This window comes from Pleurodeles waltl, chromosome 4_1 (genome assembly GCF_031143425.1).
Source record: "Pleurodeles waltl isolate 20211129_DDA chromosome 4_1, aPleWal1.hap1.20221129, whole genome shotgun sequence".
NCBI classification, from domain to species: Eukaryota; Metazoa; Chordata; class Amphibia; order Caudata; family Salamandridae; genus Pleurodeles; species Pleurodeles waltl.
In genome coordinates this window covers 167,757,196-167,772,904 of record NC_090442.1, presented here as the reverse complement: position 1 = coordinate 167,772,904, position 15,709 = coordinate 167,757,196, and the positions used below count along the sequence as shown (strand labels likewise).

The following is a 15,709-nucleotide window of genomic DNA, read 5'->3' as shown; positions in this document are numbered from 1 at the left end:
TCAGCACACTGACTGTACTACTGAATATCAAGCCTAAGTATATCCCAAAACAAAAGTATTGCACACAGAATATCAAGAGACAAAATATCAAGCGGTAGGTGCACATATAAAAGTGTAAATTTACTATACCGAACTCCACATCCCATGAGGATATATATTTTACGAAGCTACTTATGTGGAGTTGGGTATAGAAAATCAATACTTACTTTTCGATATTTTAGATTAGATATTTGTCCTCAGTATTTGCATTCCTCGACATTCTGGATGCGATGTGAAGGGTACTCAACTATCGCACTTGGGTGACCCCTATTTGTGGCTTTTGTCGGTATTGCTGATGTAGAATAGATGTTGAGCCTCACAAAGCCCCCTACTTGCACACAGGGACTATGCTGAAAAGCCTTTCCAATCCACTTTATAGCCTAGGTATGCTCTAAAGGTGAGGAATCTGCTGTTAGAAACAGATGAGAATGTGAATGTTCAACCACCAGTGGCCAGTGTACGCATTTTGAACTATTGCGTGTTCTTTTTTGATATTCAGTATTGCTTGGGTTTCAATAGCTGCAATAAGATTTGTTCTCCTGATGAAGCAGTATGTCAATCCTGAAACGTGTGGAGGAGTTTACAAATAACAGTTACACATTTGGATTAAGATCATGATATGTTGGATTAAAACTGTTCAATAGAAAAATTAAGTTTTGTAACACAAATTTTTTCTTTTACTATGTGCTCTTTGGGTCCACAGTAATCACAACCACGCTTTTACTTCCACACGTTTTAAAGGCTCTGTGAACAGTGTCAATTATCAAAAACATGACTTAATACTTTGGAGTAAGTGAGACACAAAGAATGAGGGTTCTATATCTTTTATTGTCTCTTTGGGCTCAGTTTCATAAATCCATGCATGATGTCAGTCAGGTGCCTAGTCCTATTGCCTATTATAAATAACATCAGCTGTAAGGTAGTACTGACTTCACTCAGATTACCACCCTCCTGTGGAATGCAGATATTTAACATTTTGACATACATATGTATATAACAATAAGGCATTCTGTTTGTAGCCAGCAAGTACGTTGGAAGGATTAATGAAAGTAGACACAAAAAAAAAAACTGACAGATACGTTTCCAATCCCATTTGACTGGGTCATTTCAGGCAGCTGGATTAATTCAGTGTAAAACTATCCTACCCAAACCCTACATGCGTACCACTCAACACTGTGCATGACCTGCAAGACAGTCTTAATACCAGGGAATCTCATTGCTCAGAAATTACAAACAAAACTGGGCATAACATGACTGAATTATGCCACTCAGCTGTCTAAGGAAAGGCTGCATTACAAAAATAATAAAGCGGGTCATATGGGTGTCTTCCTTAATTTCCAAATGCACACTCCTACGAATACTGAATATAGGAATAGCCCATAGCCGGGGCCCATAGAATTATATGAATCGGTGCTCAATACATAAATATGGATTTACTGCACTTGCCACATAATATAGTCTTTGCTGCATAATTTGCAGATTTCCACAAGATAAGACATTATGTCTCTGACTCAAATGGATCAAAAGTTACTAAAGTAAGTTCCACATATGCACTGCCAGAACGTCCGCAAAGGTTAATTGGTCACCTTTCAGGTGCTTATTGCCGTATTCAGCCCTCAAAAATTGTACTAATGAGGTAAAACGTTTGAACCGACTACCAGCTTGTGATCAAATGAATGAAAAGGTAAAAATACTGCCACAGATGCGCAGAATTTTGTCAAATAATTTCTATTTTCTTGACACATAATTTAGTCAACCCTGTACCACATTTTGGTCCTCCATTACTGAATGATTCCAGCGGCCCTAACAATACCTCGTATATCTGAAAATTGCTGCCATAAGCCTTGCCCGCAAAAGGAATGTTTTCATTCTTCCAATAAATTTTTTTTTTTTTTTTTAAAAAGTAGATTGTGTAACACATAATAAACAACACAAATAATCCTTGTTTGGGTGGAAGTGCGGAGGTCTCAAACAGCATCAATAAATATGCAAGAGATCTCTTTATTGTACATGAAAGCTAGGATAAGTTCCAAATCACAATAAAAAAGGGTTCTCACAAAAAGTGACCCAGATGGTTTTAGTCTCCTTTATACCAACAGGTCTTAGCAATGTATGCCACCATACAGTGTACCATGAAACCATGTCACAGATAGAGGTGCTGAGGCCTGTAGACATGGTACAGGGCTCTCCCATGAACTGCTAGACCTTCAATGCTTTGTCATTCTCTTGCTGCTTCCCTTAGTTCCTAATACTTGCAGCTGTGCCAGCCTAAAATATGTGGGCATTAGTAATCCAAGCGAGTTTGATGAGGAGTACCAGAGATAACTTCCTTATTTCCGTATGTGGCTCTCATCCAACTCATCTTTATAGAAAGCAGCTTAGACTGTGAAAATACAGGCATCGGACAAATAGATTATGGAGGACAACCAGCTAAAACCAAGCAGATGCTCTTTAACTTGCATCCAGAGAACACTGTCTACAGAATACTCGAGCAATGAACACAGTGGTTACAATGTAGATTTCAAAAGTCTATGCATGAAGATTGAAAGCTACAGAGTCTACAGCAAAAGAGCAAACTGAGGCTTTGGAACCTTTGCCAAGAGCGCTCCGTGCACCTCCAGATTTGAGAGTAATTTTACTCCCAAATGTAGTCAATATAAAAGCATGGCATGTTTCAAATCAGAATTGTGCAATCGTATGTCACTCTTGGGAACAAAAAGAGTAAACTGGATCACAGGGATGTTTCAATTATGTTGTACCAGCGTGGCTCCGAAAAAGAAGCCATTTGTTCAAGGAAATCTGGTCATAAACCGCAGAGTAGGGTGAGGTGGGAAGGTTGAGAGACATATGGCCAAATGTCTCCGGATACCGATACAACATCCATCAAATCCCCATCATGGTTTCAAGGGCCCCTATCAGCTGGAGAACTTCTGTAGTGTGACCTTTTGATCATTAAGATAAAAACCAGACAAGCATCTTTACTTCAACATCATGATGTCTGCACACCTCTCCTTATGCAGGAAGGTTCAGCGACATCTAAATAATGATCTCATTTAGCAGAAAAACGCAGCCTGTCAGCAAATATTTATTTACAGTGAGAGAGCTTGTCTTTGAAGCAAAAAGTCTGAATGTTCCGTATCTATATGCATTTGAATATAAATTCAAACCCATGCTTCTTGGAAAGGGAACAGGATGGCATATGTTTAACAACCGTCTCTCTCCTATTTTTACTTGTAGTCAGAGTGGCTGTGTGTCGAAGTACTTGAATGAGAAATACACAGGGATAGCCAAGTAAAATTCATGTGTGCGCCATTTTGCTTGTTAAATTACAAGGGATACACAGAGCGAAGGCTGCAAACGTTTGAATTCCAGGTGCAAACACTGTCTGAGGACTTGGGTCATGATAAGCACGAACATTTGTGCCATGACTGAAAATCAGTCTGTCTTGGATCCACAATGTATGTATTGATTTGCAGATAATATTAACAGGTTAACAGATAAGCAACGGTTTGTAAGAGTCACAAATGACTGGAAAATGGACCTGGTGAATCACTGGGGGGTTTCTCATTATCCAAATGTCAAGGATCTGTATTCACTAATGACCCACGTGGGCTTCCATTACTAACAGAAGGCAGCACATTGGCATGAATGCTTCCCCATGAGTCAACAGTCTCCATTAACGCTGGCACAAAAATACTTTCATTTATTAGTGATGATTCCTAACAAAAAAGCCACACGATCTCTAAGCACAGCTCCTTACACCCTACCTGCAACTAATGACCCAGGCAATGGGCACAGCCTTTTAAGGAGTCCGCTGCTAGGATCCTCCCCTCAAAGAAAATCATTTTCAACTGTGGGACCTGCAGTTTAATTAGAGCAACAAAAGTACAGCAGCCTGCTTCTGCACAAGACAAAAGGAAAACCTATTTCTGAACAAAAATACAGCGTAGGCTGTGGTCCTTAACATTTATCCAAAAACAAAAAGAATTTGGAGAAAGTAACATACTTGTTATGCTTCCCCTGCACTGCTTTTTCAAATCTAATACATCACAGTCTATGGTGCAAGATGCCTAAGAGATGGGCACTGGAGGAGAGCCAAAATAAGGCATTATTTAATTTTCTTTCAAAGCTGTTTTAATGTTTTCATGGAGTCCATGATTGAGAGAGGTAAAGTACACTACGCCGATCCAGTCTTGATCTTAAGTCTCGTATGCAACAAGTTACATACATGCAGTCCCATTTCCCTTTCTGTGCATACGAAATAATTGAACTCATCACAAACCACAGCTAACTTCGAACAAAATTAGAAACTTATGGACTTCTGTGTTTCTACATTCAATTTTCAGTATAATGTTAGTGCCCTCTGAAGGACTGCGTATTGGATTGTCCTGCGAGGGTCTCCCACTATGTCTGTTAGAGCCCAAGCTGCTCCATCCCAGTGGCAGATACAACCTGGGGTGTTTTTGTTCTATCCTCTTCGGATACATGTAGTTCTGCGTGGTTCACCATTATTTGTATGCTCTTTAAATGACATATTTTCTTCACATAGTTAAGACATTATTTCTTCTCTTCAAATTAAAAATATCTGTTTTTAACAGCATTCTGTACAGCTACAAATAATAAGTTGCATGAATTCAACAACTATTATAAGCTGCAATACCTCTGACAATTTTCATGGAATTAGGTGAATATCAATTACAGTTAATCGTCCTCTTGAAGGGGAGTGTGCTTATATGCTTATTGTAAAGACAGAGGGGTTCTGTTAAATTCACTTGCATCATACTTTATAAAAAAAAGTAGTGGTCATTTTACATAGGAACAAGAAACGCATTTTGGCAGAATTCCATGTGAGAAGCAGCCTTTCTTTATGAAACAAACTACTCACCATGAAATGAAAGCGAATTACAGTAATAATTACAATGAAAGCTAATTTCGAAGAAGTGTTTATGTTACAGTGCAATATGAGCTTGAAGGGAGATCTAGGAGTATTGCACAATATTCAGCTTCTTTGTTACTGCGGCGTCCCTAGTGAAAATGTTCTCTTTCATCCTTGAAGAGTGAAAGACGAACTTAATCTGCTATCTAAATCTTGTATCACTGCTTATGGTAGGCTCTAACAATCAAAGGTGTTTTCTTACTAAACTGTACGGAGGTATGGCATTCTTAAAATACAGCAGTTTCACAACAAAGAGCAAGGAATGATCACCTTTGGAAATGTATGTGATATGGAGTTCAGATACATAGATACCCATTGTAAGGACCTGCAGGCCACTATGTAATGTGCCAACTTCTCCTGCAGGCTGCTATGTAATGTGCCAACTTCTCCAGCACTGATCATTCAGATCTTACAAAAGTTCGCTTTCTTTTAATTATTTCCTTTTAATAAATGGGGAATTCCCCATTCATGCTATAAACTTAAGTACTGTTAAACATACATTTAAAACAGTTCAGCCATTTAGCAGTCGCAAAGCCAGTGATTCACTAAACGGCATTTACTAATGTACTAAACCCATTTGGTGATTCGGTATCTGGGTACCAATTCAAAAATAGGTTTAAAAAAGCATTACTAATCACAAGTTGGATGGGAAAGGTTTAGGGTGTCCCTTCCCAATTCAGACTTGCAATTTTGGTCGCTAACCATTGATGGGCTATGGACTCCTCAAAGAAGGGGGTTAACTCTTTGCAAGGTTTGTGAATGTAGCAAAAAATAAAATAAAAATAAATTGTATGCGAGAAGGCAGCACCTGTGCCCACTCAAATTTTTTTGTAAGTATCTTTTTCAGACTTGCCTGTGATAAGATTCAAACATAAAACAAGAAACAGTATGGTTGTGACTTAGAAATTCCCTCCTCCAAGCAGATATTCCACCTACTTGTGTGAAAGAAATTCTCAAACTGAGTTCTGCTTTTTACAGCATTTACAACTATTTCTACTGTACATCCCCCCAAAAAAGTTATTGCTTGCCACATAATTTTAATATTACTGACTGGAGGCTATGAGGCTTTCCTCTTTATTCCTGGGGGTTCCCACACCAGCCTGGGAATACGTGGGATCCATCTCTGGGTAAAGCTAATGTGTGATCCCTTCCAGTACAACTTTCGTTTGCTTCACATCTTTGAAAAGTATTTTACGGCTTAAAAAATTAATAATATCTGCGTACAACCTGCATGCAGAATGCATTTATTGCTAAGATCCTAAGAATATGCCTTAAGACTGAAGTATTCATTAGTGAACGAGAGGGGTTTTATTTATTTTTTGTTATTGCAGAGACTGCTTCCTGTAGTTAGTAATCTGTCGTTTTGCTTCTCGGTGTAAAAAGGTTCCGAACTGTAAACTTTTGGATGAATCTAGCCCTTGGGATGAAAAGTATGACACAGGGTTGGGCGTTCTCTTTACTGGCCTCTGCTCTGAGTGGACCAGGTGTTTCTCAAACAATTCTAAAACCTACTGTATGGTAGAATACCTCAGGCTATTCCTCCATCTTACTGCACTGGTCATACTTATCAAAGACCGCTTAGTTGAGGGGACCTTCAGTTTGTTCTGCTGAAATCTAGGTGCAACACTGTTGATGATGCCCTATATTTTGTGTGTCAATACTGCTATCTAGAACACTTTTATGTCTGGTTCCTAGTCTCACAACAGCAAATGACTCAAAGCATGTGAAGCAATTAAATACAGCACGAACAAAAACAGTGACGGATAACTTTTGTTCCCAACCAGCTGAATACTTTCTTATTCTCCACTGTTCCAGGCAAGCTTTTCAACTTCTGGACTGCTTCTGTTTCTGTATACAATACCAGTATTTCTGGTTCAAGGTATCATAGTTTAAGTAAATTATCAACCTAATTTGAATATATTTGGGAGTAATTTTATTCTAGATGTGCTATAAGGAGCATTAATCTAGTGTGCAGAGCAGAATCCTCGCCTTCATCTGGGGTAAGTGGGCTTCAAAGAGAACATGATGTGATAGTTTTCAAAAGGTTGACGCAAGTCAAACTACTAGATTTGCCTGACCCATATTAAGTTCTGTTGATCATATCCCTCACCTATGTTATGAATGTATGTATCACGCTGATGAGTCAATAAATTATGCACAAAATATACCAAGGATGCCTGATGAGAGTAATCTTCTAAACAAATGACAAGTGGAATGTCTGCATACTTTCCCTTCTTTTAAAGGGAAAGATTAATGACTGGGACCTGTGTTTACATTCACTGATCAAGTTTGCCTTAATCCAGCAGTGTTTCCAGTGATCATTCCTGTGCTTTCTTTATGTATGTTGGAGTCTGATTCCCCTACATTTAGCTGTGTTCTTGGTCTAGATCAGTGGTATGAGATGACTAAGGAGAACAGATAAGGCCTTCCATAATGTTGGGCCAAGAAGCCGCAGCCATTCCCACTGAACAGAAGTGATGCAAAAGAAAGCCTCTGACTGACGATCGAACCGGCCTGGTGGCTAGAGCTCCACTTGCAGGCAGGAAAGTAGAGTAAGCATTTAAAAATAAGCGCTTGAAGCAATATGTTACTTAACATGTTGGGCCAGTGAATATTGCTTCAGCCATTAAACAATTCCCCCCTCGCCCTTACAGCGGCTGAGGGTCCACCCATTATATAGAAAGTGTTTGTTCCCTTGACATCAGTTTTCCTATTGAAGGAGATAGTGGCCGAATGGCAGTGAAGCTGAATGCAGTATTATCTGAAGGCATGTGATACGATAAAAATAAATACTACTACTACAATAAATAATTAAAAAAGTAATAGGCACTGGGTCGTCATGCAGCAGAAAATACAACAAATAAGACAATAAAACCCCTCTCCTCACAGTAGATTCCCGACCAACGTCCAGATTTCCATGAACCTAAGGCGGTTTGCCTCAGTGTACATCTGCTTTCACTTAAGCAAGCGCCACACTGTTGTGGGAAGGCAAGGTTCCTCCATAATACGTCCTGAGGCTCAACGCCTTGGGTGGTTTCAATCCTACCACAGATTTAAAATCCGTGAACCATCTAGTGAGCAAGACCCACAATTCAGAACTGTGATCAGAGCGAAATAAGGTTTGTAAGCTTAAAAACCAATTCTTCCCTCTACAAAAGCTGCAAGAGCAACAGTCAATGAGGAAAGCTCTGAGGGAGCTCAGGACTCCACAGAAGAACTTCTCCAATCAACAGTCTGCCTCCACCACTCAAGACACGTTGAACGACATGTTCAGCTATAAATAAGAAATAATCCTCTGGTACAGTGACGTCAGTGGTACTTTGGTCCCTGAAGCTTGTGACACGCTGATACTGCTAGCAGTGTTTCAAAGGGTTCAGCCAGGTTTTTTTTTAGGTCAAAAGGCAGCCGGCTAGTGACAGCAGGGGTTGTCAATGACAAGCATGACATCAATGCCATACAGCTCCAGTAGGTCCATGAGAAAGCCACGGTCTCCTTGAGGGTCCAGGCCCATGCTCCTTGCGTGGTCTGCAGTTAATGTCCTGTCCTGACTCGATGATACTTCCAGCAGGGTCTGGAAAATGCGATTATTCTGTTCCATGAAAAACCTAGAAGTTTGCAGAGGCAGGCAAAAGGGTAAATCAGAAGAGGAAAAAAAAAAAAGAGAAAAGCAAATTAAACACAGAAAACAGTCTATCCAAGAGCTCTGCACATCAGAACCCCTACAGATTAACTGGTAATAAGGAACTACCGCGCAAACTCGTACTTCAACAGTGCAGACACAAAAAAGCTGATGTGGCTTCAGTGAAATGGGGCTTGTATAGACAACACCTCTCCCAGGAGGCACACCATACCCGTATCTCCTGCACCTATCAAATAATGCAGAGTACATTCTTGCTATCTACCCCCTTACTTTAAAAAGGGGATGCAGACATGGTTTTCAATAATTTCAATACATAACACTGAGAATTCCATCACTTACCAAGAAAACAGTCCCTTTCACTACTTACCTCAACCCTTGTATTTCATCCACTCACGCACCTGAAGGGTTTGAATCTTGGAGGGGCTGAGACCGCTCATCTTCCTACCATGGTCAGTAAATAGCATATATAACAATGAGCTGAATAATGGCACCAGTATCATGGTCACAGCACTTTGAAAATTAGTTTATTTACTGCTGTCCAAGCTTCCAATTATTAAAAGAGACCTAGTACTTCAAAGTTAATCCTGATGTCCAGCAAGAAACGCAGACTGAGAACCAAAACTTAAATGCCAACCCCCTTTTCCTTCAAAAGATAGAGACACCCCCTTGGAGAGCAATCTCTTAAATAAGAATGGAGACACCAAGCAAATCTAAACAGCTCGAACTGCTGGTTTCAAACATTCAAATTAGGAGATACTCTATCTTTAATTTCCTCTTTACACCCCTTGACAGGAGAAGCAGCTTCACCATCCTTCACAAGTAATGGAGGTTTCACTGGTCACACAAGATAGACAATCCCTAAGACGATGGACAACAACTCAGCCTATCTCACGCAAAAAGGGAAATCTACACAGACCCCCTAGACTCTAGAGAATTTTATTCTCACAGCACTGCCTATCAAACCTTAATGCTCATAGCCAACCATCTAACTGCTAACGCATATTGTACCTGTCACAAGCGGTACAAACTGAGATACAGTGCTAACTCAAAGGCAACCTTATTGACCAAGACCCTCCAAAAACTGCAAATTCCACATCCCTGAGGATATACAAAGGAAAAGATCCCTGGCCTGCCTTTCCGAAGGCATGAGGCAAAATAGGATTATTGAGCACTAGTAATTTGACACACTCACAGAATAAACAGGTCTTCCTCGCAAGAGCTGCAATCACTGTCAACGTTCTGCGAATATAACAGCATCTGCCTGTAAGAAAAGAGGAAGATATCTTACTCAATTGGTTTGGAAGTTAAAGGCAGGAGTGACAACAAAGCAAGCATGGAACAACACAGATTACATCATTACACAGTGCCTTATTTATTTGGATAAAGTATGAGGATAGCAGAAATTAAAGGACACAACAGGTGTGTTCTCACTCAGCCCCATATCCTTCCCCTCCCTTATTTCACCTGATGACAAGGTATTTGCACACCACATTCTGCCCCATCAAATACTGGAACCTCTATATAAAAGCATGTCTCTCAACCACCAAAACAATCTAAAGTGCAAGGTCACATTTAATCCAAAGGTGTGCTATGGAAGCAAAAATAACATGTACTTTTACCAGCTTCTCATTCTTTAATGCTGGGTATGTTGGTTATGTATACACACTTCTAAGCAATGACCTCAACAACTTCTGTCCTGTGCCAGGCCTTTCCTAGGGAATATGATTAAACAGGGAGGGAAAGTTGGGAGAAACAACTTTCAATTACAATCTTTAGCACAATTTTCAAGCCAGATTTAGACTGAGCTGTAGCACTTAAGATGTACTTCTACAAGTAATATAGTTCTACAAGTAGGTGAAGGTGCACTCCACTTTGTGGACTCAGGACCCCCTGCTTACACGTGCTGCTAAACCCACCTAGACCTTTGATACAGTCAACCACATCTCTCTGATAAATATCCTTAAGAAGAGAAAGGCACTGAAGATGTGGTGGTTCTCTTCCTAACGGTCAACCTAAGCAGTTACAACTTGTAACGCTTTATCCAGTAATGGCAGCCTGCTACAAGGAACCCTACAGACTCTGTCTTGCACTCTTTTCTCTTCATCATGAGCCACGTGGGACTAGTATTAGAAACTCAGTGATACTTTATCATTCATATGCTGATGACACCCAGATCTATATGAAGATCTCACTCCCAACTGAAAATTCACCACTCTCCAAAACAATTGAAAATGTCCAAAGATGAATGTTGAGTCATAACATAAAACTCTGCTGCCTCAAAGGCACAGTTTCTATTAACATCATCATAAAATATATCTGTACAAGCTTTCATGAAATCCTGTACTTTCCAAGACTGTAAACCAGTTATCGTGGACAATGCCAAATCCCTGAGAAAATGTCCCAACAACAAAATCTACAAAAACAAATTCTTGCTATGGCAAAAAGTGGACGTATCAACTCAAACTGCTCTGCTGTAGCAGACGTGTTAATTTAGGACTTTCAATCCTAGCAGAAATTAACTAACTGTACTTTCCAAACTGGATTATGTCATTTCTTTCCTCCATAGCCTTCCTAAAGGTTGTCTTTCACTGGAGTCACAACATGGCTGCTGTTCATTTTGTTATGTCGAAGCATACCAGACACCTCATCTGAAGACATTTTGGGGACATTCAGAAAGCTTCCCTGGAAATGCATTCTGCCCACAGCTTACCATTGGCTTTATAAGTCACATTCGCTTGTTTTCTATTTGCTGACTTTATTTGTGATAGGCTGTCCAGGGTGAGTTAATCAATCCCAGGAGCATGCCCTGTTTATTGTATTCTTCCACATACTAGCTTTCTGTTAACAGGCCTTTAGATGTGGCTCTTATTTTGGCATGTTTGCTATACATTCAAAGACAGGTCAAATGTCAGACTCTGTCTTCTGAGGCAGTTTGGTGTTTACATTTCTTTCTCTGATTTCAAAGAGGGAGGCTGTAGGATATAATTTTTTCTAGCAGACAATAAAATGTAGATGTCTGCAAATGAACTGCGCAAATACTTCTGTGTATATTAGCATTCAGAAAGCACATTTGTTTGTAATTCTGAATTGTGGAGGAAACAAGTATTGTAAAACAATCAAGACAAATAAATACCCTTGGTGATGCCATTTCCACACATTATGGTTTGTGCGCTGTATAGTTTTATCAGCAAAACTGTATGTCTGTGCAAATGTAATGCCCATTTTGTACTGAAAATGTGTTGTCTGAAATGGAAATGCACTATCGCACCATGCATACTTCACTCTATGCCAGTCCACCCTACAGCACTCCACAACACGCTCTCTCCTACACTACCACTCTACAACACTCTATTCTACTCTACATCACCCAATTCAAAGACACTAACGTCACTCAAAACTACGACATTCTACTCCACTCAACTCTACACAATTGGATGCCACTCTACTGTACTCCAGGATAGTCTAAGACACTCTACTCCACTTTATGCCACTCCACTCCGACCATTCAACTCCACTCTAAGACATCCTACAGGCCTCCAACTACTGCACTCTACGACAATCTTTTCTATGCCACTCCAATCTACAATACTCTATGTAACTTTCCACCACACTATGATACTACACTCCCTGACACTTTACTCCTCTCTTGTGCTATGCCTAGGACCACAGCTTGAACAGTAAGATGAGTGGGGCAGGGGTTGGTTCAGATTTTCTGCAAATACAACAAGCAGGGCACATGAGAATGGCTAACAGGGCAGTGGAAAGGGATACAAATTAGGTTTGGCAGGGGTTTTAAGTGAGAGAAAACACAATATTTTGTAAAATAACCAACATTTTTGAGGACCTATATTTTTGAGGTATAACATTCCTAAAACACATTGGCAAAGCCAATAGCTCTTGCATAGCCGGCACCGTATAGTGTTGCCAATGCTTGTTTTGCATTACAGGAGATTTTACCACATTATCTCTGTCCTTACATCAGTTAACTTGCTTCCCACAGAGGAAACAGCATAATTTAAAATGGCCTGCATCATTTCTACTCTCCCTATTTAACAGGGGAACTGAAAATCTTGTGAGGTCAATGAAATTTAAGAAAAGTGCAAAGCTTTATACTTGAGCCTCACACATTTTTTATATAATATTTTAATCATTTTGTAATCAAGACAAAATCAAAGTGCGTACAGCAAATTAAAACAGTGCATGTGGTACCTTACATGATAATCAAATAATTTACACTTTTGAAAACTAATTTTACGCCTTTGCATACAGTTTAAGTAACTTTCTCCTCATACATTCCATGTCCAAAGTTCAAAATGCTACATACAATCAAGGTCCCAGACCTTTTGATATTTTTTCAGGCATCCTATAATCTGATATAGCCATCTCTCCAAGTTAGCACATCTATCCATTCTCCTGTACCCATCTATAATTAAACAAGAATGGTGGATAAAAATAATTTCAGACATTGCTACAAGTATTTGGGATTTGCCTCCGCCAGACCTCTGCACTACCACAACACTTCCACAATAAAAAACAAGTATTTGCAAGGCAATGGGTCTTGCATTTGCTCCAGTTAGAGCTATTGATGTTGTAAATTCCTAACTGGACTTTTCTTGCCACATAAATTGAAAATGAAAATGAAAACAGACATAAGCAAGATGATTCAAAGCACCATGGCCGCCATCAGCAGGAGCGTGAAGGAGAGACACAAAAGGAAAAAGACGTTCGCTCACAGTCAAACATATTGGCAATTGTGAAATTATCCATGTAACAGGGTCAGTGTCCAAGGAGGTAACCATAATGCTGCAAGGCAGGACAAACGTAAAGCATTTACTAATGATAAAGGATTTTTGAAAGACAAGTCCACGAGTAAGAGAAAGTGATGGGCATGAGGTGGGCATGGTTAAATGCCCACAATACTTACAACAGGTCAAAGCGCTTGCACGCTCGACCTAAGGAGCTCAAAACCCTACTGTTCCTTAGACATTTTAACTGCATCTTACTGCAAATTCACTCTACTTCTTGAGGCTAACCTCTCAGGCCCGCTTCTGGTGGCGGTTACCCTGCAGTCGTTTTACTTTCTGCCTTTCCATCAAAACCTGTAATCCTTGCCTTGGTTATGTTATTCTTTTGTGTTCAACATTAAAGTTTTTACACAATATCTTTTGTACAGCACGCTAACAATCTAAGATCAGGTTTTGTGATAGAAGATGGTTTAAATAATTGCTTAACACATAACAGACATTGAGGCATAAATAAACAGTAGCAGGCACAAGACTACATTGCAACACAGGAATAGATTACTGCCTCTCAAAACCTAGTACAGTCTATTAGTAAACCAAATATCCTTCTAAACAAAACTTGTGCCACATTCACAATTGGGCCTGAATGGACTTAAAATGGATATATGAACGAGATCACAGTAACATTACAGTAAAACATCATATGAGTGCATTACCTGTGGACAAGGAGCAGTCTTTTGCGTTATATGCAGTGACTGAGCTCAACAAAAGTGTGCCCTGCCAGCCAGGATCCCAATCCACCCATTATGGCTGTCATTCACTCTAAGCCCACAATTGCCTTTTCCACTTGACACCACCATGGCTGTGACATAGTAGATTATCATCTAACAGGGATAATGTGTCAAACCAAACCCTCTCTGTAAATCTTCCAATGTATCTTCTTTGAAGGACAGGCAAAGTGCATATCGGCTCCATCTTTGGCCTGAAGTCATGCAAATACAGGATAAGAAATCGTGCATATTGCCCGGCTCACCTACTCTTTCACTCCCACTATATAATGCTTTCACAACTCCAGACATGCATTTCACCATATTATGCCTCTTAATGTCTTATTCACATAAGGACAGAAACCACCCTCATGAACACTCTAATCAGCATTTCACTCCCATTCCTGCTCATTTGGCTCACAAAGACACATCTAACAATCATGATCTCGCTCATCACAATCTGAAGGCTTTGTTTCTGGCCAAACCTTGGTTTCCCCAAACCCTGTATCCCTCAACTTCACGTCTGACCAACGAATTCCTGATGAGGGCGCACACTTTGTTTTGAATAGGCAATTTGCATGAACAGAGGCTTTGCCATCATTCACAATCTTACCTTTCAGCCTCTTTCTTATCTCCTTACCCACCCTTTTCTCTTCTTGAAATGCTACTCAAGACAACACTGTCCTGAACACCCCCTGCACAGTCCACCTCATTTAATGGCCAATGGATGCAGTAAAGATTTAGCCTACAGTATCTTGCCCTCTCATAAGCTTCCAAAGTGCCACTGTGGCAACTTAACTTTGCCACTAACCCAACAAGAAATCAATAAGAGATTACCAATCCTTTAATCTTCCTAAATTCTTGAAATCTCAATTTAGTTCAGCTTCAACAACAACCTCTTCATCAACCTCCGATAATCCACTCTTCTGTTTCTAACCTATCCTCCTCGAATGGCCAAACAACTTCAGTCTAAACCTCTAGATTACTCTACCAATTCTTTCTACAGAGACTCACCCAATTAGATAGTCTAAAAATGTCCCGGTTGATCCACTTCTTCAGAATTGATCTTTTATGAATCTCCTCCTTTTTGATGACAAATACTCTCCTAACATGATTCCTAGACTCATCCGTAGGAAGCTGGTCTGGTGTGTGGTGAGCACCTATGGTGTTATCACCTTTTACCAGGGCCAGGTACCCCCTATTAGTGAGGTGTAGTCAGTGTATAGGAAGCCAGGCAAAGCTTATGCAATACCACTGTAGTCACACATGAAAGAATCACACAGTGTTACAAAGATAAACATACTTTATTTTATTTTAGAAGTCAAAGTAAATGTTGCAGAGGAGTGCTTCTGGAATCTCGCACGTCAAATCTGAGGACCCACACAAGAGGGAGACCCTAAATAGCCCAGGAAGGGGAATTGGTCACCCTAGGGTGACCACACATGGGGAGAGGGCTGTGATGTCACCTGCTTGACCTGGCCACTCAGATGCTCCCAGAGGCCTCTGCCCACCTTGGATTCAAGATGGCAGAATCAGGTGGGCACCTGGAGGAACTCTAGGCATCACCCCTGGGGTGGTAATGGAG

General features: G+C 40.2%; 1 protein-coding gene across 1 annotated transcript in view; it reads right to left on the bottom strand.

The window, feature by feature from the left end:
* Positions 1-847: 847 nt before the first annotated feature.
* DENND11 (DENN domain containing 11) overlaps positions 848-15,709 on the bottom strand; it is a 139,223-nt gene continuing 124,361 nt past the window's right edge. The window contains exons 8-9 of the mRNA XM_069227973.1: positions 9,808-9,876; positions 848-8,580 (exon numbers count right to left, since the gene is read on the bottom strand). Of these exons, the coding sequence (XP_069084074.1) occupies positions 8,385-8,580; positions 9,808-9,876 (265 nt within the window). The 3' untranslated portion in view covers positions 848-8,384. The remainder of the gene's footprint in view (positions 8,581-9,807; positions 9,877-15,709) is intronic.